At 42.3% G+C, this 26,603-nt stretch overlaps 1 protein-coding gene across 2 annotated transcripts in view; it reads right to left on the reverse strand.

Moving 5' to 3' along the window:
• Nucleotides 1–26,603, reverse strand: part of LOC120917642 (5-hydroxytryptamine receptor 3A-like) — a 58,042-nt gene that overhangs the window by 28,837 nt on the left and 2,602 nt on the right. For both annotated transcript variants that reach the window (XM_040329088.1, XM_040329090.1), the window contains exons 2-3: nucleotides 16,621–16,766; nucleotides 12,897–12,941 (exon numbers count right to left, since the gene is read on the reverse strand). In XM_040329088.1, the coding sequence (XP_040185022.1) occupies nucleotides 12,897–12,941; nucleotides 16,621–16,766 (191 nt within the window). The remainder of the gene's footprint in view (nucleotides 1–12,896; nucleotides 12,942–16,620; nucleotides 16,767–26,603) is intronic.

The following is a 26,603-nucleotide window of genomic DNA, read 5'->3' on the forward strand; positions in this document are numbered from 1 at the left end:
GAGCGGTGTCAGCAGGGCAGTGAGCGGTGTCAGCAGGGCAGTGAGCGGTGTCAGTAGGCAGTGAGCGGTGTCAGTAGGGCAGTGAGCGGTGTCAGTAGGGCAGTGAGCGGTGTCAGTAGGGCAGTGAGCGGTGTCAGTAGGGCAGTGAGCGGTGTCAGTAGGGCAGTGAGCGGTGTCAGTAGGCAGTGAGCGGTGTCAGCAGGCAGTGAGAGGTGTCAGCAGGCAGTGAGAGGTGTCAGTAGGCAGTGAGCGGTGTCAGTAGGCAGTGAGCGGTGTCAGTAGGCAGTGAGCGGTGTCAGCAGGCAGTGAGCGGTGTCAGTAGGCAGTGAGTGGTGTCAGCAGGCAGTGAGCGGTGTCAGTAGGCAGTGAGCGGTGTCAGTAGGCAGTGAGAGGTGTCAGTAGGCAGTGAGAGGTGTCAGTAGGCAGTGAGTGGTGTCAGCAGGCAGTGAGCGGTGTCAGTAGGCAGTGAGTGGTGTCAGCAGGCAGTGAGTGGTGTCAGTAGGCAGTGAGCGGTGTCAGTAGGCAGTGAGCGGTGTCAGCAGGCAGTGAGCGGTGTCAGTAGGCAGTGAGTGGTGTCAGCAGGCAGTGAGCGGTGTCAGTAGGCAGTGAGCGGTGTCAGCAGGCAGTGAGCGGTGTCAGCAGGCAGTGACCTTGCCGGAGAGAAGTCTCCTGCGTGCATGCGCGGGAGTGACGACATTGCCGCTCCAGCCAATCACAGCGCTGGACCCGCGATACCCGGAAGACACACTGAGGAAAGATGACATCTCCCTCGGCGTGGGCCAGGTTCGTTCCAAGGTAAGTATTTAATAATCAGCTAGTATGCGGTGCATACTAGCTGATTATGGCTTTTGCTTTTCAGGTTTAAAAAAAAAAATGACAGTGGGTATACAACCGCTTTAACATACATACATACATATGCACACACACATGCATACATACATACATGCACACACACACACACACACATATACATACACACACACACACACATATACATACACACACACACACACACACACACACACACACACACACACACACACACACACACACACACACACACACACATATAAACACACATACAGTAGATAGATAGTCATAAAAAAAACGGCAGACATTTACCTTGGCTCTTCCTGCCGGGTACTGCACTCTAGGGGGAGACAAAGAGCACACTCTACTTTCATGTGACGAGCTCCTTCCCTGCACAGTTCGGCTGACCATCGAGGAGCTCATCTCAGCCGCCCCTGCCGCTCAACTGCCGATCCTTCTATCAAAGAGTACAGGGGGCCCTCAAGGGCCCCCTGCAGCAAGGGGCCCGGTCGCCATTGCGATCTCAGCGACCCCTATAATTCCGCCACTGCAAGTACCTATTTGCTTTGCTCAGTTCATGCCTGCCCCAGCGTGGTGGCCAGGCACTATAATATTGTGTATAAGACCTAGGGGTAACTGAGTACCTGCAAGTAGGCCTGCTTGTCTTATGGGAAAGGGGGCTGCTATAGGTGAAGAACACCGCAGCAGTTAGGGGTAAGCGTGACAATGGCATTATCCCTTCTCCAAAAATCTTTCAAGATACCTGATTGTAAATAATAATTACTTAAGTTCTTACAATTGTACAATTGTTCGAACAATCCACCTCATCCTTACAAATTGGCCCTTAGGTATGTTCCTTAGCCTCAGGGAATGATGGCAGCTATCAGTAGGAATGAAGTTGATTTTAGCCATAGGCTTAAAGAAAGATTTAGTAACAATTCCACTAGCATCATTAATTAATGTTAAATATGAAAAATTCATCTCACTATGGCTATAGGTATGAGTCAATCTGATGTTCAAACTATTGCTATTCAGGGTCCCAATAAAATTGTTAAGCAATTCCTCACTATCTTGCCGTAGGAGAAGGACATCATCTAAATATTTCCGGTACAAAATTAACTTGGGCCAATCTATAGAATAGATGGCGTCCTCCTCCCACATGGCCAAAAGGGAATGGCCAGGTTGGGAGTGAGACCTATTATAAGTGGCATCGGCTCCCTGTTTTCAAGGACGGGAGAATATATAGATTTTTTTTTTCAAAAGCTGCTTGTGGCTGGAACGACCTCTGCCTTTTTAAAAGATGCCAAACTGATTCTAATGATTCTGTTCTGCAAGAGCAGCCTGCTCTGCTGGGACTTGTAGTGCCCTCTGGGTGGCTGAGATATGGCAGCCTCCTATGCTGGGACTTGTAGTGCAATCTGGGGGGCTGAGATATGACATCCTCCTATGCTGGGACTTGTAGTGCACTCTGGGGGGCTGAGATATGGCAGCCCCCTATGCTGGGACTTGTAGTGCCCTAGACTACAGGGGATGGAAGAATAGCAAACCACTCTGCTGGGACTTGTAGTGCCCTCAGTGGCGGAATGAGGATTCATCAGTCCCCCCACAGTCTAAGGCACTACAAGTCCCAGCATAGGAGACTGCCATATGTCAGCCCCCCAGAGTGCACTGCAGGTCCCAGCATACAAGGCTGCCATATCTCAGCCCCCACAGTGCACTACAAGTTCCAACAAAAACGGGGCTGCCATATCTCAGCCCCCACAGTGCACTACAAGTTGCAGCAAAAACGGGCTGCCACCAGTCCTCCAAACACAGCACAATGAGACTGCACAGCCTTTCCCCCCCTTTCCATACACTCACTCCTTGGCTGCCATACACTCGGCTCCCCACTCTCCGCTTACAACAGTGTCCTCCTACCTGAGTCTGGGCTGGATGTCTGAAGAAGACACATCCAGGCTCCCAGACCCCTGGCGGTGCAGCACGCAAGGCTGCAAATAACTCTGCACTGGTCAGGCACCTCAGTGGCTCTGGGCGGTGGATGCGGCCGCTGATGCCACGTGTGTGCACACGGGAGGCTGTATGTGAGCCGGGAGGAGGCCGCAGGTGTCAGGAGGACGGATCAGAGGGATGTTTTTGTGCAGGGGGGGCGCCGCCCCCCACAAAGTGCCGCCCTAGGCCTGGGCCTTGTCGGCCTAGGCCAAGATACAGCCCTGGGCTGATGACATTCCAGACATACAAAAATAGTTTATTTTGCTACTTCTTGATTGAGAGGAAGACATCATCTATTCTAGAGCTTGTCCAGAGGTTAATTTTCTACCGGCTATATTTATAGATGATGTCCTTCTCCTATGACGAGGTAGTGAGGAATCGCTTAACAATTTTGTTGGAGCCCTGAATACCAAAAGTTTGAACATCAAATTAATGCATAACTATAGCCGTATTGAAATATTTTTTTCAGATTTAATATTGATTAATGATGGTACTTGAATTGTTACTAAATCTTCCTTTAAGCCTATGGAAAATAACATCTTAATTTCTACTGATTGCTGTCATTATCCCCTGTGGCCAAGGAACATACCTAATGGCTAATTTGTTAGGATAAGGCAGAATTGTAACAACTTAAATGATTATTAATCATAATTAGGAATATTGAAAGATAGATTTTTACAGAAGGGATATGATGCAGCGTCTTTAGATAATGCTATACAACAAGTAACTGAAATGAGTAGGTACACTCTGCTAAATACTCAAAGACATAAGGCACAATCCAAAATAGTTTGGACTGTCCCTTTATTACAAACTTTTCCACACAACATGTGCAAGTTAGGAGTATTATTAAGAAGCATTTGGGGATTTAGAGAGGTGACCCAGCTTTTGAGAATTTGTTGCCAGAAAGACCAGAAATTGTCTTTCATAGAGTGCCCACTTTAAGGGACCGGATAGCCCTGAGGCCCGGTTCACACCGTCCCCGCATGCGGCTCACAGCAGGAGTCCGGTGCGTGCTGGTTCACCGTTTCTGGTCTGATTTCAGCCCAAATTTTTGGCTGAAATAGAACTTGAAACGCAACAAAAGGCACGCCTTTTCCGGCACACTGCACCGGAACCTGCTTCGGAGATATGTGAACTGGCTCATTCTCTCTTGAAACATTTTAGGGAGTCCCATCATAAGGACCCTGATGGTATTAAATTTATGGGGATTAATTTGATTTGTCCACTTTAGAGGGGGTGCAATAAGCGTAGAATGGTGTGCATGTTGGAAACCAAAAGTATTAATAAGATGGGGATTTTGGCACCCAGAGGTCTCAACATTGACATCAACCTTAATTGCTTTAATGATAATAGTTATTGTTGATTTATATAATTTCTTGCCATTATATGTATGTGTAAATTATGTTTTTTTTTTTTTTTTGCTGTTTCATGTCTACCATAAGTGTAGAGCTTAATCACTAGAGGGCTGCGCTAGAGACGAAAGACGTCCACAGCACGGCTCTCAAGTGCCGGGTAGACATTTCTGGACGTCCTGCTATTTACATTTCCCGCACGCGCCGCTGGGGGCACGCAGCGGGGAAACACTGTGCCCGGCGCATCGCTGGGATGCCGATGTGCATGCCTGGCGGCCGCAATGTCTTACATGTATCCAAGATCGGCGGTGACAGCAGGGACGTGGAGCTCTGTGTGTAAACACAGAGCTCCACGTCCTGTCAGGGAGAGAGGAGACCGATGCTGTGTCCCTTGTACATAGGGACACAGATCGGTCACCTCCCCCAGTCAGTCCCCCTCCACACACAGTTAGAACACACCCAGGGAATACATTTAACCCCTTCCTTACCCCCTAGTGTTAACCCCTTCCCTGCCAGTCACATTTATACAGTAATTAGTGCATTTTTATAGCACTGATCGCTGTATAAATGTGAATGGTCCCAAAATTGTGTCAAAAGTGTCCGATACGTCCTCCGCAATATCGCAGGCCTGACAAAACAAAACGCAGATCGCCGCAAAAACTAGTAAAAAAAAAAAATCTATCCCCTATTTTGTAGGCGCTATAACTTTTGCACAAACCAATCAATATACGCTTATTGCAAATTTTTAACAAAAATATGTAGAAGAATACGTATCGGCCTTAACCGAGGAAAAAAATATAAAAAAAAAAAATTGGATATTATTATAACAAAAAGTAAAAAATATTGTGTTTTTTTTCCAAATTTTCTGTCTTTTTTTGTTTATAGCGCAAAAAAAAAAAATCGCAGAGATGATCAAATACCACCAAAATAAAGCTCTATTTGTGGGAAAAAAATGATAAAAAAATAATTTGGGTACAGTGTTGTATGACCGCGCAATTGTCATTCAAAATGCGTCAGCGCTGAAAGCTGAAAATTGGTCTGGGCACGAAGGGGGTTTAAGTGCCCAGTAATGAAGTAGTTAAATAGCCTTCTTATTATTATTGTTTATGTCTTGAGATTGTATGCAATTTTATGAAAAAAAAAATTATGCAATTTTTATACATTTTTTTAAATGAATTCTAGTGCTAATTACGTGCTGACGTCATGCTGCCCGGATCAGGGACATCTCGGACCCGGATCAGCAGTTATCTTAGTAAGTCAGGCTGAATTTGTTTGTACTGTTCCACGTGGAAGCTGATGTTTTTAAAGCTGATCTAAATATACAATAAAAACTACACTATATACGGCATTTTTTAGGCTTTGTGTGGCGAGCATTCTTCACACAGGACTCTATTTTGGATACACATGGTCTGTATGGAAGATCAAAGCAGGACTTTGTAAGGTTGATGTGACATGATAGGCTGATCCTCATTAGCTTTCCAGTGAGTGCATAGTGATTTGCTGCACTGGGAATATTAATGGTGGAGGTCTTAAAACAGATATTCCTTGATTTTTTGGACACTCCTTAGACTGTTCATTTGTTTAATAACACTGGCACTTTATGGTCTTTTTGGTGACGCTTTCACTAGTATCTTCATATAGTGTATATAATTATTATACAAGTTTTATATAGCGCCAACAGTTTGCGCAGCGCTTATATATAATTGATACAATTTTAGAACAATATACTATTATGGTCACTTTGATGACACTTTCACTAGTTCTCTCATATATACATAATTTATGTAGCTTCACACTGATATACAGTACCTTGAAAAAGTATTCATACCCCTTGAAATTGTTTGGGATTTTATGTGATAGATCAATACAAAGTGCCACATAATTGTGAAGTGGAAAAAAAATGTTAAATGGTTTTCATCATTTTATGCAAATAAATATCTGAAAAGTGTGGCGTGCATTTATGTTCAGTCCCCCTGAGTCAATACTTTGTAGAACAATATGGTAAGGTTCCCCAAGTTTTCTTTTAGCAGCAATGTAATAAATGATAAAGACGGGGATAAATATGAATAAAAAATTATTTATTACATAAATTATCCAATATCATGTGCGATTAAAATATGAGCTCTGGTTAAACAGTACATATTCCATGATAATGCAAACACATAGGATGCATAGGATGCATTAACCTCCCTGGCGGTATGATTCTGTCTGGAATTACGTACCAAAAGCGGTACAATTATTTTGCAAGGAAATTTGGCGTTTTTTTACTGTAGGCCTGCAATTCTTAGGAATAACTCATTTAAATCTGACCAAACAAGAGTGTAGTAGGCATCCCGGGTATGATTTTTTTTTAAAAACAAAATTATAAATTATAATATAATAAATAATTATAAATAATTATAACAAATAATAATATAATTATAATAAAAATTATTTAATAATGTAACTCAAAATCACAGAAATTTGCTCAGTTGCAGAATTGTCGCTGTCATTACTTTTATTTTTTTATGACGAATTTCCCCACAAATCGCTATAGCACAATTCTGCAAGTGATTATAATTTATTATCACTGTTTTCTAGCTGCTCTAAAACCATTTTTGACATAAAGGGACACTTTTTGACAATCTACAGTTTTCAGGCAGAAAGAACAGTTTTTATTATATAAAAGTACATGTAGGACACTGGGCAGACCACTAGGGACAAGGGGGTGTGTGTATTTTTTACATACAGTACTGTAATCTATAAGATTACAGTATACTGTATGTAATGTGTTTGTTTACTTTTTTGAATTTGGTGCCGTTCTCTGCCCCCGTGCGTCGTAACGTCGCAGGGAACGGAGATCGGCGGCCCACGGGGACACTGTGAATCGAGCGAGGTCCCGCTCGCTCACACAGCGGGGATGCATCGCAGGATCCAGGGACAAGGTGAGTAACTTGTCTGTGGATGCTGCGAGCAGGTAAGCTGCGCCGCTGCACACTCTGCACATCTACCCCGAGCGTGACTCGGGGATACCGATCCTAGCATCGAAAATCCACCCCGAGTCACGCTCGGGGATACCGCCAGGGAGGTTAAGGTGAACAAAACATGAACCTTTACAACCCTTTAATCCCCCTTTTAATGCATGCCAAGATTCTGTTTGCTTTACTTGCATGCCATTGCTGAGCCTGGCATCTACTAGGACCCCCAGGTCCTTTTCCATCTTTGATTCCCCCAGTGCTCCCCCCCCCCCCCAGTGAGTGTATTGCATTCATATTTTTTGCCACTCAAATGCAATGGAGAAGTTATTGCCCTGCCCCTGCTTAGTTTAGTATTGTCCCCAAATACAGAGATTTAGCTGTTCACCCCATCCTGCATGCCAACGGACCTTACTTTGTACAGTAATTGTTTATAGGGAACTGTGTCAAATGCTTTGGCAAAATACAGATACTCCACGTCTACGGGCCTTCCTTTATCTAGATGGCAGCTCACCTCCTCATAGAAGGTTAATAGATTGGTTTGGCACGATTCTTCATGAATGTTATCACTTAAAGATTTTTTCTCTCCAGATTCATTGATCACACACCTTATTCACACAATCACATCATTCAAATAGTTTCACTCACTTTTTCATTGGGCAAATATGTCACCTTAATGAAGTCACACACCAACAATATAGCAATAAGCTTACATTACTGATAATTTAATAGGCATTTTTTGTCAATATGCTATAAATAAAAGAATTTGGTTTTCCTCTCTTTGACATGATTTGGGACATTGCTGCAGGTGCTGCTTCTCTCCTTCATTTGAGGGTGTAAAATAGTGTGGCTCCTTGCAAGCCCTCCCAAGTTGAGCCCCATCCTTGGGGGAGGTGGGGACAATCGCAGAGTCCTTCAGATCACTCAACTGCTTTTAAGTCTATGGTTATAAGATCATTTCATTCTATTCTTCAGCGGTAAATATGACACCATAGGGCCAGATTCATGTACAGCGGGCGCAAGTTTACGTAACCGGTTTACGTTACACCGCCGCAATTTTTCCGATTTAGTGCCCGATCCACAAAGCACTTACCTGGAAATTTGCGGCGGTGTATCGTAAACAGGTCCGGCGCAAGGAGGTCCAATTCAAATGGGGCGGGTACCATTTAAATTAGGCGCGCTCCCGCGCCGGACGTACTGCGCATGCTCCCGTCGCAAATTTCCTGACGTGCTTTGCGCGAAATTACGACGCGCCGACGTTTTGTGAAAAAAGATTTACGCCGGGAAAAATAAAAGATTTAAAAAAATTCAAAAGCGACGCGGGAAAGACAGGCATACTTTAAAGCGGGGGTTTACCCTTAGAGGGCACTTTTTATCCTTAGATTCCTGCTCGTTTTCTCTAGGGGAATCGGCTATTTGTTTTAAAATATGAGCAGTACTTACCCGTTTACGAGATGCATCCTCTCCGTCGCTTCCGGGTATGGGCTGCGGGAATGGGCGTTCCTTCTTGATTGACAGTCTTCCGAGAGGCTTCCGACGGTCGCATCCATCGCGTCACGATTTTCCGAAAGAAGCCGAACGTCGGTGCGCAGGCGCAGTATAGAGCCGCACCGACGTTCGGCTTCTTTCGGCTACGAGTGACGCAATGGATGTGACCGTCGGAAGCCTCTCGGAAGACTGTCAATCAAGAAGGAACGCCCGCTCCCGAAGACCCATACCCGGAAGCGACGGAAGAAGATGCATCTCGAAAACGGGTAAGTACGGATCATATTTTAAAACAAATAGCCAATTCCCCTAGACCGAACGAGCAGGAAGCTTACAAAGGAAAAAAAAAAAAAAAAAAAAAGAAATGGTTGAACTCCCGCTTTAACATGGTGGAGTACTTTTACACCATGTTAAAGGTTCCCTATCTTTGCGACGGAAATCTAACACTTGCGACGACGTAACGATGGGAAAAATCTTCGTAAATCACCGTAACTCCTAATTTGCATACCCGACGCTGGTTTACGACGCAAACTCCCCCCAGCGGCGGCCGCGGTACTGCATCCTAAGATCCAACAGTGTAAGTCCATTACACCTGTCGGATCTTCTGCCTATCTATGCGTAACTGATTCTATGAATCAGTCGCATAGTTAGAAACAGAGATACGATGGCGTATCAGGAGATACGCCGTCGTATCTCTTTTGTGAATCTGGCCCATTATGTATATGTGATTTGGTGCAGGATGTAATATTTTTGTAATTTGAAATGTTGAATATATTGTTTTAAAGCAAACTACTCCCCAGAAGAAAACCACGACTGCACAGGTGGAAAGGCGTCGGGTCATCCACACAGCCAATATTATGTAATGTAATGCTGTGTACATATATGTTTGCATTATCATGGAATATGTACTGTTTAACCAGAGATAATATTTTAATCGCACATGATATTGGATATTTTTGGTAATAAAGAATTTTTTATTCATATTGATCCCCTTCTTTGACATTTATTACATTGCTGCTAAAAAAAACAACTTGGGGGAACCTTCCCATATTGCTTTTTCCAGGGTGTGCAGCCTTAATATCTGTTACGTGTCTTTCCCATAAAAAATAATTCGTAGAACCACCTTTTGCTGCAATTACAGCTGCAAGTCTTTTTGGGGGATGTCTCTACCAGCTTTGCACATCTAGAGAGTGACATTCTTGCCCATTCTCCTTTGCAAAATAGCTCAAGCTCTGTCAGATTGGATGGAGAGCGTCTGTGAACAGCAATTTTCAAGTCTTGCCACAGATTCTCAATTGGATTTAGGTCTGGACTTTGACTGGGCCATGCTAATGCATGAATATGCTTTGATCTAAACCATTACATTGTAGCTACGGCTGTATGTTGAGGGTCATTGTCCTGCTGGAAAGTGAACCACCGCCCCAGTCTCATGTCATTTTCAGACTCAGGTGTTCTTCTAAGATTGCCCTGTATTTGGCTCCATCCATCTTTCCATCAACTCTGACCAGCTTCCCTGTCTCTGCTGAAGAAAAGTATCCCCACAACATAATGCTCTGCCACCACCATATTTCACGGTGAGGATATTGTGTTCAGGGTGATGTGCAGTAGCAAAAAGGTCAAAAAGTTCACTTTTGGTCTTATCCGACCAGAGAATCTTCTTCTACATGTTTACTGTGTCCCCATATGGCTTCTCGCAAACTGCAAATGGGACTTTTTATAGCTTTCTTTCAACAATGGCTTTCTTCTTGCCACTCTTCCATAAAAAGCCAGATTTGTGGATTGCACGACTAATAGTAGACTATTTGTGGACAGATTCTCCCTCCTGAGCTGTGAATCTCTGCAGCTCCTCCAGAGTTACAGTGGGCCTCTTGGTTGCTCCTCTGATTAATTCTCTCCTTGTCCATCTTTAAACTTCCCCATAACGTAATCCCTGACCTTTATGGTGTGATCTTTGGCCTTCATGATGCTGTTTGTTCACTAAGGTTCTCTAGCAAGCCTTTGAAGGCTTCACAGAGCAGCTGTATTTATACTGAGACGAAATTACACACAGGTGGACTCTATTTAATAATTAGGTGACTTCAGAAGTCAATTGGTTTCACTAGATTTTAGTTATGGGTATCAGAGTAAAGGGGCTAAATACAAATGTGCGCAACACTTTTCACATATTTATTTGTAAAAAAAATTGAAAACCATTTATCATTTTCCTTCTACTTCACAATTATGTGCTAATTTGTGTTGGTCTATCACATAAAATCCCAATAAAATACATTAAAATGTTTGGACGCAAGGTGACACAACTTGGAAAATTTCAACGGGTATGAATACTTTTTCAAGGCACTGTACATTTTTGCACTTTATTTAATTCAGGGTGCACTTTTTGTTTATGACTATATGAATTTTCTAGAATTTTTTTTTTTATGTGCTGCAGGTTTTTGGTTTATTATAATTTTTAGGTTGGTCACCTGTGCTAGCTGCTTTTGATTTCTGAGCGCTCACTGTTTAATGTATTTGAGATTTTATTACCTACCTTATGTCTGCTTTCTGGTCTCCTGCTTACGTCAATTTATGTGTTTAACAGTTGTTCGTGTTATACAATGTTCAGGTACATACATGCCCCTAGGCTTCAATCTTATTAAGCGGTGTAGATCATGCATTTGTGTCATGTACATTCTTTCCTACTTTTACGAAAGCTCTGGTTTTACACGTTGTACCTACTTTTCATTGTATGCGCTGTACTTGGAACTCTTTGTTATCGTCAACTGTTTTCTTTGTTCACTAAACCGTTTATGAAAACAAAACACATTCTTAAGTGCATTTCCTTTGTTCACATTTGGTGTTTAGTTTTTGAGAAAAAAACACAGAGAAAAATGGTAAAATATGCACTCACAAACATCCCATGATATAGGAGCCTTCTAGGAAAATCTCTGTATCCGTCAGTTGATAGCAAGCAGAAGTGTCAGACTCAACTCAATGAAAACATACCTACATAGATCAGTGCAAAAAATCTTTATATATAAATATGCTGTGCACGGAAGGCTTAGGATGGCCCTAGGGAGATCCATTGATAAGTGCATATTACAGCAGAAATGACACTTAGTGCTTCTAATTGAAACAGGATAGAGGGATATCATTTATTTTAATATTTCATTTCTGAAGTTACAACCACTTTAATACACTATTCTGGTTTATATTGGTACGTCTTTGTTAAATTCAGCCAGACACTTCTGCTTGCTATCAACCGGTGGATACAGAGATTTTCTTGAAAGGCGACTTTATCTTGGGATGTTTGTGAGTGCATAGTTACATAGTGGATAAGGTTGAATACAGATAATAGTCTATCCAGTTCAATCTGTGTAGGTTTACGTGTGTCAGTGTCTATAATTAATTCTTATATCCCTGTATGTTGTGATCTTTAAGATGTGCATCCCAAGAGTCTCTTAAAAATATACATACTCCCTGCTGCCACCACCAATTGTGGAAGAGAGTTCCATATCCATAAAGCCCTGACAGTAAAGAACCCCTGTGCAGTTTAAGGTTAAACCGCTTCTCCCCCAATCTTATTGTGTGGCACCATGTCCTCTTACACTCCTTGAGACTGAAAAGTCTGTTTCCTATGCTGGGAGCGCCACTGAGGTATTTGTAAATAGCTATCATATCTCCTCTCAAGTGTTGTTTCTCCAGCGAGAATGCATTTAGTGCTTGCAGTCGTTCCTAGTAATTGAGGTCCTCCAGCCCCCCTATTAATTTCATTGCTCTTCTTTGGACTCTCTACAGTTCCAGAACATCCCTTCTGTGGACTAGTGACCAGAACTGGGTGAAGTACTTCAGATGTGGTCTAACCAGAGTTTTATAACGTAGTAGGATTATCATTTTATCTCTGGAGTATATCCCCTTCTTTATGCATGCTGATATTCTGCCGGCTTTGGTGGCTGCAGCTTGACATTGCATGCTATTGCTCAATCTGTTATCTATTAGGACCCCCAGATCTTTCTCCATCCTTGATTCCCCCAGAGGTTCTCCCCCTAGTAAGTAGTTTGCATGTATGTTTTTTGCCCCAATTCACTTAGTGTTTTTTTATATATATATATATATATATATATATATATATATATATATATAAACAACTTATATGTGATAATTACAACATCATTCTTTTGAGTACAAAGTACTGCACCTCTTTACTGCCATAAATAAGAAAACAGCGGCTCCCAAGCTTCTTTGATTGATAAAAAACAAAACTGATCTCTTTCACATGTATATCTAAAAAAAATATTTTAATTACTTGGCTTAATCCATAAGACCTTACCATGTAGAACCAGACAAAGGTTGTAGCAGTTTGCGTGCTCATATCCTGAAACAAATAAGATTTGATTATTGTTATAGGAATGACAATAGTGAGATAAGAGCAAACAATGTAAACTCAATCCACTTTAAGCTATAATTGATTGTTATTTACTGTACCAGCTATTACTTACAGCAAGGGTCTCCAAACGTTCTAAACAAAGAGCAGGATTACTGTCCTCCAGACTTTAAGGGGGCCAGACTGTGGCCATCAGGAGTACAAAATCCCCAATCATTGGTGTCATTGGACCCCATCACTGGGAGGAATTCTGCCCCATCATTGGTGTCATTGGGAGGAATTCTGCCCCATCATTGGTGTCATTGGGAGGAATTCTGCCCCATCATTGGGAGGAATTCTGCCCCATCATTGGGAGGAATTTTGCCCCATCATTGGGAGGAATTTTGCCCCATCATTGGGAGGAATTTTGCCCCATCATTGGTGTCATTGGGAGGAATTCTGCCCCATCATTGGGCAGAATCCTGCCCCATCATTGGTGTCATTGGGGGGGAATTCTGCCCCATCATTGGGAGGAATACTGCCCCATCATTGGTGTCATTGGGAGGAATTCTGCCCTATCATTGGGAGGAATTGTGCCCCATCATTAGTGTCATTGGGAGGAATTGTGCCCCATCATTGGGAGGAATTGTGCCCCATCATTGGGAGGAATTGTGCCCCATCATTGGGAGGAATTCTGCCCAATCATTGGGGTCATTCGGGGGAATTCCAATAGGTGCCAATGAATAAAAAAGCACCCCAAGGGCCGGATAAAATCAAGCAAAGGGCCACATCTGGCCCCCGGGACGCAGTTTGGAGACCACTGACTTACAGCATGGACAACTAGGGATGAAAGGAAACTTTTAAGATGATCGGGTGCACTCATAGTGACAAATGATCAATACTCAGCAAAAACATAAATCAATATCTAAACAACACATATAATACACACACACAATACATATAAATATATTACTATATGTGCCAATAAATACATTCATAAGAAAATTCCAAAAAATTCATATTAATTTTAGTCCCAAATCAATAAATCCAAGTGACCGTTCAGTGCTCAAATCAACAACACTGTTGAAATCATGGAAGTGCCATGCGTCTGCCTGGGTTCAATGTGACCATAGATGATTCATCTTTTTTTCGATCAGCCGGAGGGCTGATTGAAAAAAAGAAAAAAAAGAAAACGAATGGCTTCTTCGATTCATACAGTTGAGAGGATAGAGGAATCCTCCATGCTGAGACATTGTATTCTGACTGTGGGACTCTCCGTTGTCAGCATCTACTGATCAGAGGCTGCAGCCGCTGATTGACCGTCAAACAGTGATGGCCATACATGGACCGAAGTTCGTCTGGTCCCTGCTAAACCAGCTGAATATTAATACATCTGTGGCCAGGTTCAGTTCAAGGCAGGTTCAGAGAACATGACTAAAGTGCAGGTGCTGAATCTGAACCCCATTGACATCAAGGGGAGTCAAATTAACTACTTGCCAAGCAGCCGCCATCGTTATACAGTGGCAGGGTGTCTCCCCTGCGCGAGTCGCCATAGCTGTATAACTTTATAGTGGTGTGAAACCGGAGCCAGCAGCTGCAATGTCTGTCATGAAATGAGAGAGTGGGTAACCGCTCAAAGAGAACCAGGTAATCTGATTCCTGTGGTCCGAGCCAAGGGTGCAGGCAGTGCAATCAAAATGCAGGTTAGGATGAAGGAAAAAAGCTGGGACAGCCGCACTCCAAAAAAACTCCTCCTTTAATTAAAAATCACAAAATACATGCCACAGCAAAAAACAGCACAACAAAAGAAAAGCTGACGTTTCGCACTATGCCTTAGTGCTTCTTCACAGCTATGAAGAAGCACTAAGGCATAGTGCGAAACGTCAGCTTTTCTTTTGTTGTGCTGTTTTTTGCTGTGGCATGTATTTTGTGATTTTTAATTAAAGGAGGAGTTTTTTTGGAGTGCGGCTGTCCCAGCTTTTTTCCTTCATCCTAACCTGCAATGTCTGTCACCGATCGCTCCTCAGAGAGCCAGGACGGGGATCTGTCAAAGTAAACAGACAGAACCCCATTTTGTCAGGGAAGTAGAGAGAGATCTGCTGTTCCTAATGATCACGAACAGTGATCTCACTCTACTCCCTGTCAGTCCACTCCCCCCACAGTTAGAAACACCTCCCTAGGGAACACTTAACCCCTTGATCGCCCCTAGTGTTAACCCCTTTCCTGCCAGTGACATTTATACGGTAATCAGTGGCTATTTTTTAGCTCTGATCGCTGCATATATGTCACTGGTCTCAAAAAAGTGTCAAAAGTGTCAGATCTGTTAGCAATGAAGCAGTCCCGCTAAAAATCGCCGATCACTGCCATTACTAGTAAAAAAAAACATTAAAAAAATGCCATAAATATATTTCCTATTTTGTAGATGCTATAACCTTTTCACAAAACAATCAATGTACACCAAAAATATGTAGAAGAATACATATTGGCCTAAACTGATGAAGAAATAATTTTTTTTTTTTCGGGATATTTATTATAGCAAACTGATAAACCCCAGATTGCCTCTCTAAGCTTCACCAAAATCAGCCAGTGATTCCAACCCCGCCAGGTGCTGGCTTCATGAATAGATAGAAGCGCACAACGGACAGCCACCCATTTCTATGTGTATCAGCAAGGCTTCAGCTTTGCCTCCTTCCTAATCCATTCCTCCAAAACCTGTATGACTAAAGCCTCGTACACACGACCGAGGAACTCGACGGGCGAAACACATCGTTTTCCTCATCAAGTTCCTTGTTAGGCTTGTCGAGGAACTCGAAAAGCTTGCTTTGCGTACACACTGTCAAGACAAAATCTCCTCGTTCTCAAACGCGGTGACATACAACACATACAACAGCAGGGGAAGTTCGATTCCAATGGCTAAACTCTCGGGGCTGGTTTTGCTAATCTCATGTGTTTGCGTGTTAAGTAAAAGTTTGTCAAGAGACGATTTGCACTTTTCAGTCTGTCACAGCTTGAAAAAAGTGTTATCTCCATTACAAATGCTACTTTTACTCCCGTCTCATACTTTAATCTGAGCAAGCGCGGGTTTCTTAGCATACACACGCTCGAGTTTCTCGTCGAAAACCAGCCCATCGAGGAACTTGACGAGCCAATTTGAGACTCCCATCGAGGAAATAGAGAACTTGCTCTCTTTTTGGCTCGTCGAGTTTTTTGACAGTTTCCTCAACGAAAACCTACACACGACCGGTTTCCTCGGCAAAAAAATATCTCCTAGCAAGTTTCTTGATGGATTCTGCCGAGGAAACCGGTCGTGTGTACGAGGCCTGAGCCAATGAGTAGGTGAAACACATTGGAGGAGCGTGGCTTGGAAGGCAAAACTGAAGCCTTTCTGATACTCATTGTAGCTCTCCGGTGTGCACTTTTATCTATTTGTTTTGACAGTTGCTATATTATAATACTATGCAAATATTCACTGCTATTTTGCCTGAATGCTAAAGCCTATAGAAACTGTATTATTTCATTATTGTTAACCCAAATACAATATACAAGACAATTTACAACAAGAAGTGTGTGTATGATCTCCCCAACCCTAGGCCCCCATCTTCAAGAGCTTTGAGATAATATATTTTTTTGTTTGCGAAAATAAACTGTATGAATTTGATTCAAAACACACAGAATCTTATGAAGATCTTACCAAATCTACGATGGTGTATAAGGTCAAGTCGATGTTCACTATGGATGCATTTTTCCAATTCCTCACTGGACGCACCTTCGAAGCATTTTCTAGGTTTAATGATTTCAGCAGCTTTTGGTAACTACAGTCAGACTGACACCAGACTTTATCTGTGAATTTAAAAAAGCCACATCATTTAGATCAATGGATATAAACTTATGGGGGTAGATCCACATACAACTGAGCATTAGTGCGCCGGGCGTAGCGTATCTAAGATACACTACGCCGCTGTAACTTTTTTTTAAATACGTTGTGACCCGACGTAAACAACGTTTTTTTTTTAACTGCCCATGCGCCGTCCCTGGGGGTATCCCAGTGCGCATGCTCGAAATTTAACCGGAACTAGCCAATGCTTACAACGGTGACGTCATTCTACGCAAATTCCTATTCGCGAACAACTTACGCAAACGACGTAAAAAATTCAAAATTGTACGCGGGAACGACGGCCATACTTAACATTGAGTACGCCACCATATAGCACCTTTAACTATACGCCGGAAAAAGCCGAACGAAAACTACGTAAAAAAAATGCGCCGGGCCGACGTACGTTCATGGATCGCTGTAACTAGCTAATTTGTATACTCGACGCGCATTTCGACGGGAACACCACCTAGCGGCCGCCAAAAAATTGCAGCTTAGATCCGGCGGCGTACTAAGACGTATGTCTGTTTGATCGATCCCAGATGCCGTCGTATCTTGTTTTGTGGATACAAAACAAAGGTACGACACAGGAAATTTTAAATTACGCCGGCGTATCAGTAGATACGCCGGCGTAATCCTTTTGTGGATCTGCCCCATGGAGTTTAGGGTCTCAACTGTGGCCCCTGAAAGTACCAAAGGGACACACATAAAACTCATCATATGTAATGCTTCAGAGACTGTCAGAAGCAGACATACAAGTGGAGAGGGTCAGAGACTGCAAACATACTACAGGTATTATTAAGAAATGGAAATCTGCTCCAGAAGACAGCCAGAGACTGGAGAATTGTTATATAAGACTGATAGAGATCATTGTCATTACAGCCCCCCTTTGCAATTCAATGCTCCCATTCCCACAATTTGGGTAGCAGGAACTTTGAATATTTCAAGAAACTTTCTGTGCATATAAATGCTGCGTACACACACTCAAAATTTCTGACAATAAATGTTCGACGAGAGCTTGTCGGAAATTCCGACCGTGTGTAGGCTCCATCGGACATTTGCTGTCGGAATGTCCAACAACAAAAATTTGAGAGCTGGATCTCAAATTTTCCGACTACAAAATCCGTTCTCGTAAATTCCGAGAGTGTGTAGACAATACCGACGCACAAAACTCCACGCATGCTCTGAATCAAGTACGAGACGGAAATGCTCGGTCTGGTAAAACAAGCGTTCGTAATAGAGATAGCACATTCGTCACACTGCAAAGCAGAGCGAGCTGAAAATCAGAAACGAGCGGACGAGAACGCACTGAAAACCAGATACGAACTGACTACACGCACTGAAAAACAGATACGAACCCACAAGCACAAACTGAAGAGCAGTAACTGACTGAAAAGCGCGAATCGTCTCTCGCCAAACTTCTACTAACACAAGATTAGCAGAAGGAGCCCAAAGGGTGGTGCACTTGGTATTGAACTTCCCTTTTATAGTGCCGTTGTACGTGTTGTACGTGACCGCGTCCTTGGCGATTGGAATTTCTGACAACATTTGTGTGACCGTGTGTATGCAAGACAAGTTTGAGCTAATATCTGTCGGAAAAAAATCCACGGTTTTGTTGTCGGAATGTCCGATCGTGTGTACGTGGCAAAAGAGTATCTTTGAGGACAAACACATGGGAGCTGCCATTGCTGGCTTATTTTTCATTTCAAGCACCAAACTGTCATCTTGATCTTTGCTACCTAGTGATAAGTTAATTTGAAACTAGTATGTAGGCAGGTGCAGTCTATTTCCTCCACTGCAAGTGGCGCTATTCTGCATTGCAGCTGGAGAGGAAGTCAAGAGTAACATGGTCACTGGGGAAACTATTTGATTAGATGGTTCCACCACATGTGACTCAGCAGACATCTTGGGTCAAGCAGAGCCTATTCAAGGCACTGGCTCCCAGGTTTAGCATGCTTTTTGCAAGTTGATAGAGTAGGGACATATACCCTGCCTGTTAGGGACAGTACTAGCAGTAAGGGAAAGGTTCCTGATGAGCAGGGATGCATCTCCTTTGGACCTCTTCCCATTTGTGCATAAGAAGGCCAGGCCACATTCTGCTCTTTTAACAGACGCTGTCAGTCTGGCTGACACCTGCTCTCTTCACATTACTGGAGACCGTGAGTGCACCCTGTTGGGCAGACATCCCACTGAGTTTGTTGTGTACTGTTGCTGCATTATTTCAATACAAGTTATTTATTGCACCTGACTGTGTGAATTATTATTGCTGCAACACACTGCACTCCACCTACAAGTATGCAGGGTGGAAGTTTATCATTTTTAGATTTCAGTGGTCACATGATTCATTCAGGTCAGTGTCTACCTAGATAATGAAGCCATACTTACTGTTGGTGTTTCCTGCCGCCTATTCCCTGATTATTGTTCGAGTCCTGCCTATCTATGACTGCAATTATAACATCATGTCTAATATGACTTCTCTATAATTTGAGACTCATGTTTTTCCACTAAGCCTCTGCTGTGCTTTCTTGTTGGTGGCAATTCTTTTGGAGTTGGTCGCACATTATTTGGACTTTTCCATGTAACAATTTTTGGAAAAATTCACAATATGTGGACTTTGCTTTTATTTTGCTGTTATAAGATTTGCTGTTTGATACACTCATTTGATGTACATTCTGATATAGATGAACAACCAAGTACGGCACATTTTGGATTATTATATTTGTTAGCTATGTTAAATATCTTGTAGCGTGTTTGGCTACATAAAATTTGGGAAATTCATAGAACGAAACTACGGTGAACGGGTGTGAACCACAACTGCCGATAGCAAAATATTTCAATGCACCTCTCTATATTATGTGAAATATCAGTATTGGACCCCAGTCGTCACTCCAATCAAAGAACAGGAGTTTAGGGGTTCTCTACATCATATCACTTTCACATATAGAAATGTGTTGAGTTACTAAGGATGGACGTATTACAACAGCTAGCGTTAAAAGATTACGATGCACGTGAAGATTCCAATGCACTTCTGTATGCAAGTGATTATCAGTATCGGACCCCAGGCGTCACTCCAATCAGAGAACAGGAGTTTGGGGGTTCTCTACATCATATCACTTTAACATAAAGAAATGCATTAGGCCACTAAGGGTGCAGGTATGACATATCTTTAACCCTTAGCATAGAAAAGTTAAGGCGAACATGTTCAGTAACTTAGGGCATGGGCCCATAAACAAGTAACAACTTATGTCAAGCACGTAGCATTTGAATATACTGTATGCAAGAAGCATTAACTTGTGAAAGGCAATTTCAGTTTAAATGCCTTAAAAGTGTATGTCCCTTTAAGATAGTCCACAACTGTTACATGAAGGCACCATTAGTCATCCCAAACAGCATCGTAGTAACTACTAGAGCCAGATTCAAATACAGTACTTAATAAAGCTATATATGAACTGGGTATTTGTACAGTAACAAATATGACGTAGTAATGATACTTATCCGTTTGCAGCGATGAGTGTTTTCTAGTAAGCAGGTATCGCAGCGGCCTAGGGATTCTGCAGTGCAGGGTCTGCTGGTGGGGGATATCTTAGGGGGTCCCCAGTAATGCCAGTACGGAGGGCAGCGTGGATCCAGTTAGGTGATAGCATGAATGTTGCAGGGATCCAGCATGTCATGCTCTTCAGCATAGGGACAGATGGTACCTGTAGCTTGGTAGCCAAGCTGGCTACGGCTGACAATAATAGAACAGTGTGCAGTCTGCACACTGTTTCTAGGTGCCAGTCAGGTGCAGTGCATAAAGCACTGATTCGGGCCCCACTTTCGCGTTCCACAGTGGAACGCACGCGGCGCCCGGGCAATGACGTCATTGCGCGGTCGCCGTACGCTTTCCAGCGTTGAAGGCATTACGGAACAGAGAGTGCCTGTTACAGGAGGACATTCTTGGCTCCACAGCCAACAGAGAAAATTCATAGAACGGAGGACATTCTCGGCTCCACAGCCAACAGAGAAGAAAGGTTTTGTCAAACTTGGTTTTATTGGACTGAGTACACTCTCTTCCTCAATTGCATAGCAGACCTTGCTACCTAGGCCCAGTTCTGGCCTCTCATCTATCTGGGTCGTGCCCCCTAACCACTAAATTTTCGACATACCACCACATACAAAATTCCCTTCCCATCTCAGAGCCTTTCACCCTCGAAGGTAGCCTGGTGCTGACACTGTAGCTGAACCTCCAATCACATTTCCCCTCCTTCACCCATCCTGTCATCTCTTTTTTCTTTTGTATTCCATTTTTACAGAAATTACACATTCTATAAAGGTGAAAGATGATCCCTTCTTATTATATGCTATACCCGCTCTCATTCTACAGTATGCATGGATATTTTTCTCTATGTTCTGTTTCCTTATGACTTCACAATACTCAAGATTTTCCCTGAAGATGCAGGTTTTTTTGTATTGGATTCCTTCTTTATAGTATTTTGTACTCTGCTGAAAATCTTACATTAAGAATTTCTAAAAAATATCCCATAGCATGCTCACAGCTTTATATTATTTTATGGATACAAAAATATTTTTGGAGGGGGTTTTTTGGGTGCCAAAATGTTAGAAACAGAAACATTATATATAAAAATATATTTTATTGGTACAAAAAATAGTGTTAAATTAATTTAAACATAAAAAACAACTTGTCTAATGGTATACCATCAAGAAGGAAGTTATCTTGTTACATAAAGGTGACGATTATGTAGTTATCCCGACATGTTTCACCACCACGGGCTTCCTCAGGGGATATATTTATAGATCGATGTGTATCACTACATAGAAAACAAAACATAGTTTAAGACACCACATTAACATGTAAATGTTAACATGTAAATGTTACATGTTAACATGTAAAGACAAAAGGGGGCAGCCCTGGGACTTTGAATGAGGTGAGAGAGGTTTAGCCAATGTTCACAACCAACAATGAGACAAAATCAATTTATTATTTTCAAAGTGTTATGTAACGAAGTGGCAACAACAGCACAAGTGAAAGTAAATATATAAAGATTTATTACAATTGTTATACATCAATGAGCAACAGTAAAACTTGAAAGTTGCAGGGCCAATGAATGCACATATACAATAAACAAATAAAATGTACATACATATAAACAGAAATATGTAGACATAATGCAGACATCAATAATATCCAGCATGTACAGGCATAAAACAAGCAACGATAAAGCCCTACTAGTTTCGCGAGACCCTGCTCGCTTCTTCAGGGGCGGATGCATGAATGTTGTATCTGCAATGGAAGTGATAAAATCAGTAGATGTATGTTGTTAAATGGGGGGCAGGCGGAATGATTGGCAAGAGAGGTCTAAAGAGGGACCTCATACTTACCCATGGGCTGGAATAAATTGCCAAACGTTGGATATCAGCATAGCGGCCCTGCAACTTTCAAGTTTTACTGTTGCTCATTGATGTATAACAATTGTAATAAATCTTTATATATTTACTTTCACTTGTGCTATGTACATTGGCTATTATGCCGGTAACTCACAATCATGTTGTTGCCACTTGGTTACATAACAATTTGAAAATAATAAATTGATTTTGTCTCATTGTTGGTTGTGAACATTGGCTAAACCTCTCTCACCTCATTCAAGGGCTGCCCTCTTTTGTCTTTTTGTGTACTAATAGGGATGGAGGTGTTAGCGGGGTCACACCTTTATTTTCTTTTTCCACATTAACATGTTGTAATGAGGTATAAAACCAAGGTGGTTCAAAAAAGAAAAAGAGAAGAAGATATGGATATTGTTCGCCATGTTAAATTATATCACCACTCACCCGACTCAACTTCCCATTGCCTCCAAACAAGAGCAAAGGATGCTGTGATGGACTCCAGGGGGTGCACACAATGGCCAACAAGGGCCCAAAGGGACCAAACTATAATGTAATAGTACTACGTTAGTTATCTACTCAACAACTGAGTGATTGCAAAGCATAAATAGAAAAGGTTAAATAAACTAGTGTTTTTTTTTGGTGTGTGTGTGTGTATATTACATTGTGTGTATATTACATTGGAGTGACACACCGAACTGTCCCTTTTCTATTTATGCTTTGCAATCACTCAGTTATTAAGTATACAACTAACGTAGTACTATTACAATGTAGTTTGGTCCCTTTTGGCCCTTGTTGGCTGTCGTGTGCGCCCCTTGTGCCCATCACAGCACCAGATGGGTCCCGCGGACTCGATGTCCGCCGGTGGCCCGCGATCGTGGCACAGAGAGGCAGAACGGGGGAGATGCCTATGTAAACGCTGCATTTCCCTGTTCTGCCTAGCAACATGACATGGCTCTACTACTCCCAGTGATTGATCTCTGTCATGTTCTAGTGAGCCCACCCCCCCTACAGTTAGAACACACTGAGGGAACACAGTTAACCTCTTGATCGCCCCTAGTGTTTAACCCCTTCCCTGCCAGTGACATTTACACAGTAATCAGTGCATTTTTAACGCACTGATCGCTGTATAAATACTGATGGTCCTAAAATAGTGTCAAAAGTGTCCGATCTGTCCACCGCAATGTCGCAGTCATGATAAAAATTACTAATAAAAAAAATAATAAAAATGCCATAAATCTATCCCCTATTTTGTAGCAAAATGACTTTTGCGCAAACCAATCAATATACGCTTATTGCGATATTTTTTTTACCAAAAATATGTTGAAGAATACATATCGGTCTAAACTGAGGAAGAAATTAGTTGTTTTATAAATATTTTGGGGATATTTATTATAGCACAAAGTAAAAAATATTGCATTTTTTTCACAATTGTCACTCTTTTTTTGTTTATGGCGCAAAAAATAAAAACCGCAGAGGTGATCAAATACCACCAAAAGAAAGCCCTATTTGTGGGAAAAAAAGGACATAAATTTTGTTTGGGTACAACATCACAGGGCCGCGCAATTGTCAGTTAAAAGGACGTAGAGCCGTATCGCAAAAAAGGTCTTGGTCAGGAAGGAGGTAAATCCTTCCGGGCTGAAGTGGTTAAACTATGTTTTGTTTTGTATGTAGTGACACACATCGGTCTATGAATATATCCCCTAAGGAAGCCCATGGTGGCAAAACATGTCGGGATAACTACATTGTCACCTTTATGTAACAAGATAACTTCCTTCTTATTTATATTCGTTTAACACTAATCAACTTTTTAATTGCCTATTTTTTGTACCAATAAAATATATTTTTATATATAAGTTCTCTGGGCCAGATTCACGTAGGTGAGCGGCGGCGTAACGTATCGTAGATACGTTACACCGCCGCAAGTTTTCATCGCAAGTGCCTGATTCACCAAGCACTTGCGATGAAAACCTACGCCAAGGCCAATTCAAATGGGCGTGTGCCATTTAAATTAGGCGCGCTCCCGGGCCGGACCTACCGCGCATGCTCCGTTTCCTAACTCCCGCCGTGCTTTGCGCGAAGTGACGTCATTTTTTCTAACGGTGACGCGCGTAGCGTAATTCCGTATTCCCGGACGGCTTACGCAAACGACGTTCATTTTTAAATTTCGACGCGGGAACGACGGCCATACTTTAGACAGCAATACGTTTGCTGACTAAAGTTAGGGCACCAAAAAAAACGACTAACTTTGCGACGGGAAACTAGACTAGCGGCGACGTAGCGAACGCGAAAATCCGTCGGGAATCGCCGTAACTCCTAATTTGCATACCCGGCGCTGGTTTACGACGCGAACTCCCCCCAGCGGCGGCCGTGGTATTGCATCCTAAGATCCAACAGTGTAAAACAATTACACCTGTCGGATCTTAGCGATATATATGCGTAACTGGTTTTATGAATCAGTCGCATAGATAGAAACAGAGATACGACGGCGTATCAGCAGATACGCCGTCGTATCTCTTTGGTGAATCTGGCCCTCTGTTTCTACTATTTTGGCACCCTAAAAATCCCCTCTTTGTATTCTTATCCCCTCTTTGAATCTCTTTGTATTCATTGAATATTCAGGGATGTTGGTGCCGCTTTTGAATTCGTCTCAAATCCATATCACTCACTACCCTTTCCCCTTTATATTATTTTGTTCATACAGGTTTCACAAGCACGGATTTGTTTTAGTTTTCTGACTGTGCATAACTTGACAGAGGGTCTAACCCTTCCCTTTTCTATCCAAAAAAAAGGTTATTTCTAGAAATACACTTTAAAAACAAGTCAGCAATAGCAGTTCCTCTAATTTTTATTCTCAGAGGTACATATGTGCATCTCTAAATTATATTCTTATGCGAAAAAAATAAATAAATTCAGTACATGAATATTAAAAGATGATATTTCATAATTCTTTTACCAGCATATGGACAGAACATCAGCATTACTTAAAAGCACTCAAAATGGGATATGATCAACTATCTAATGAACAAAACCCTGTGAGCTACATACGGTGCCTTGAAAAAATATTCATACCCCTTGAAATTTTCCACATTTTGTCATGTTACAACCAAAAACGTAAATGTATTTTATTGGGATTTTATGTGATAGACCAACACAAAGTGGCACATAATTGTCAAGTGGAATGAAAATGTTTTTCAAAATTGTTTTCCAAATAAATATCTCAAATGTGGAAAATTTCAAGGGGCATGAATACTTTTTCAAGGCACTGTAATTGCACCCCAACAAAGCTTCAGAAGAAATTTTTTTCATTTTTGTAACTTAACCACTTGCCGACCAGCTGGCGCCTTTTTACTGTGGCAGAATGGCAGGGCTGGGCGAAACTATGTTACCTTACGTTGCTTCGCCTTTTGGCTACTAGGGGCACACGCCCACAGCGTGTACATGGAGATGATACGAGAGCCCGGCAGGGTGTGATGACCGCCAGGCACCCGCGATAGAGCGAGAACCGTGATCTGTGTGTAAACACACAGATCACAGTTCTCTCAGGAGAGAGGAGACTGATTGTGTGTTCATACAATGATCTCTCTCTCTTCCCCTAGTCACTCCCCCCCCATAGTTAGAACACACCTAGGGAACACAGTTAACCCCTTGATCGCCCCCTAGTGTTAAAACGGAGGTTCACCCGCACATGACCCTTTTTCCCCTTAGATGGATGCTCGTTTTGTCTAGGGGAATCAGCTAGTTGTTTTAAAATATGATCTGTACTTACCGTTTACGAGATGCATCTTCTCCGCCGCTTCCGGGTATGGGCTGCGGGACTGGGCGTTCCTATTTTGATTGACAGTCTTCCGAGAGGCTTCCGACGGTCGCATCCATCGCGTCACGATTTTCCAAAAGAAGCCGAACGTCGGTGCGCAGGCGCAGTATAGAGCCGCACCGACGTTCGGCTTCTTTCGGCTACGAGTGACGCGATGGATGCGACCGTCGGAAGCCTCTCGGAAGACTGTCAATCAAGAAGGAACGCCCAGTCCCGAAGACCATACTCGGAAGCCGACGGAGAAGATGCATCTCGAAAACGGTAAGTACGGCTCATATTTTAAAACAAATAGCCGATTCCCCTAGACCAAACGAGCATCCATCTAAGGGGATAAGAGAAAAAAATATATAATTGGGTGAACTCCCGCTTTAACGCCTTACCTGCCAGTGACATTTATACAGTAATCAGTGCATTTTTATAGCAAAAATCGTCAATGGTCCCAAAAATATGTCAAAAGTGTCTGATCGCAGTCCCAATAAAAATCGCAGATTACCGCCATTACTAGTAAAAAATTATTATAATAATTAATTATAATAAAAATTATAATAAAAATGCCATAAATCTATCCCCTATTTTGTAGACGCTATAACTTTTGCGTAAACCAATC

The sequence above is a fragment of the Rana temporaria genome, chromosome 11 (genome assembly GCF_905171775.1).
Source record: "Rana temporaria chromosome 11, aRanTem1.1, whole genome shotgun sequence".
NCBI lineage: Eukaryota > Metazoa > Chordata > Amphibia > Anura > Ranidae > Rana > Rana temporaria.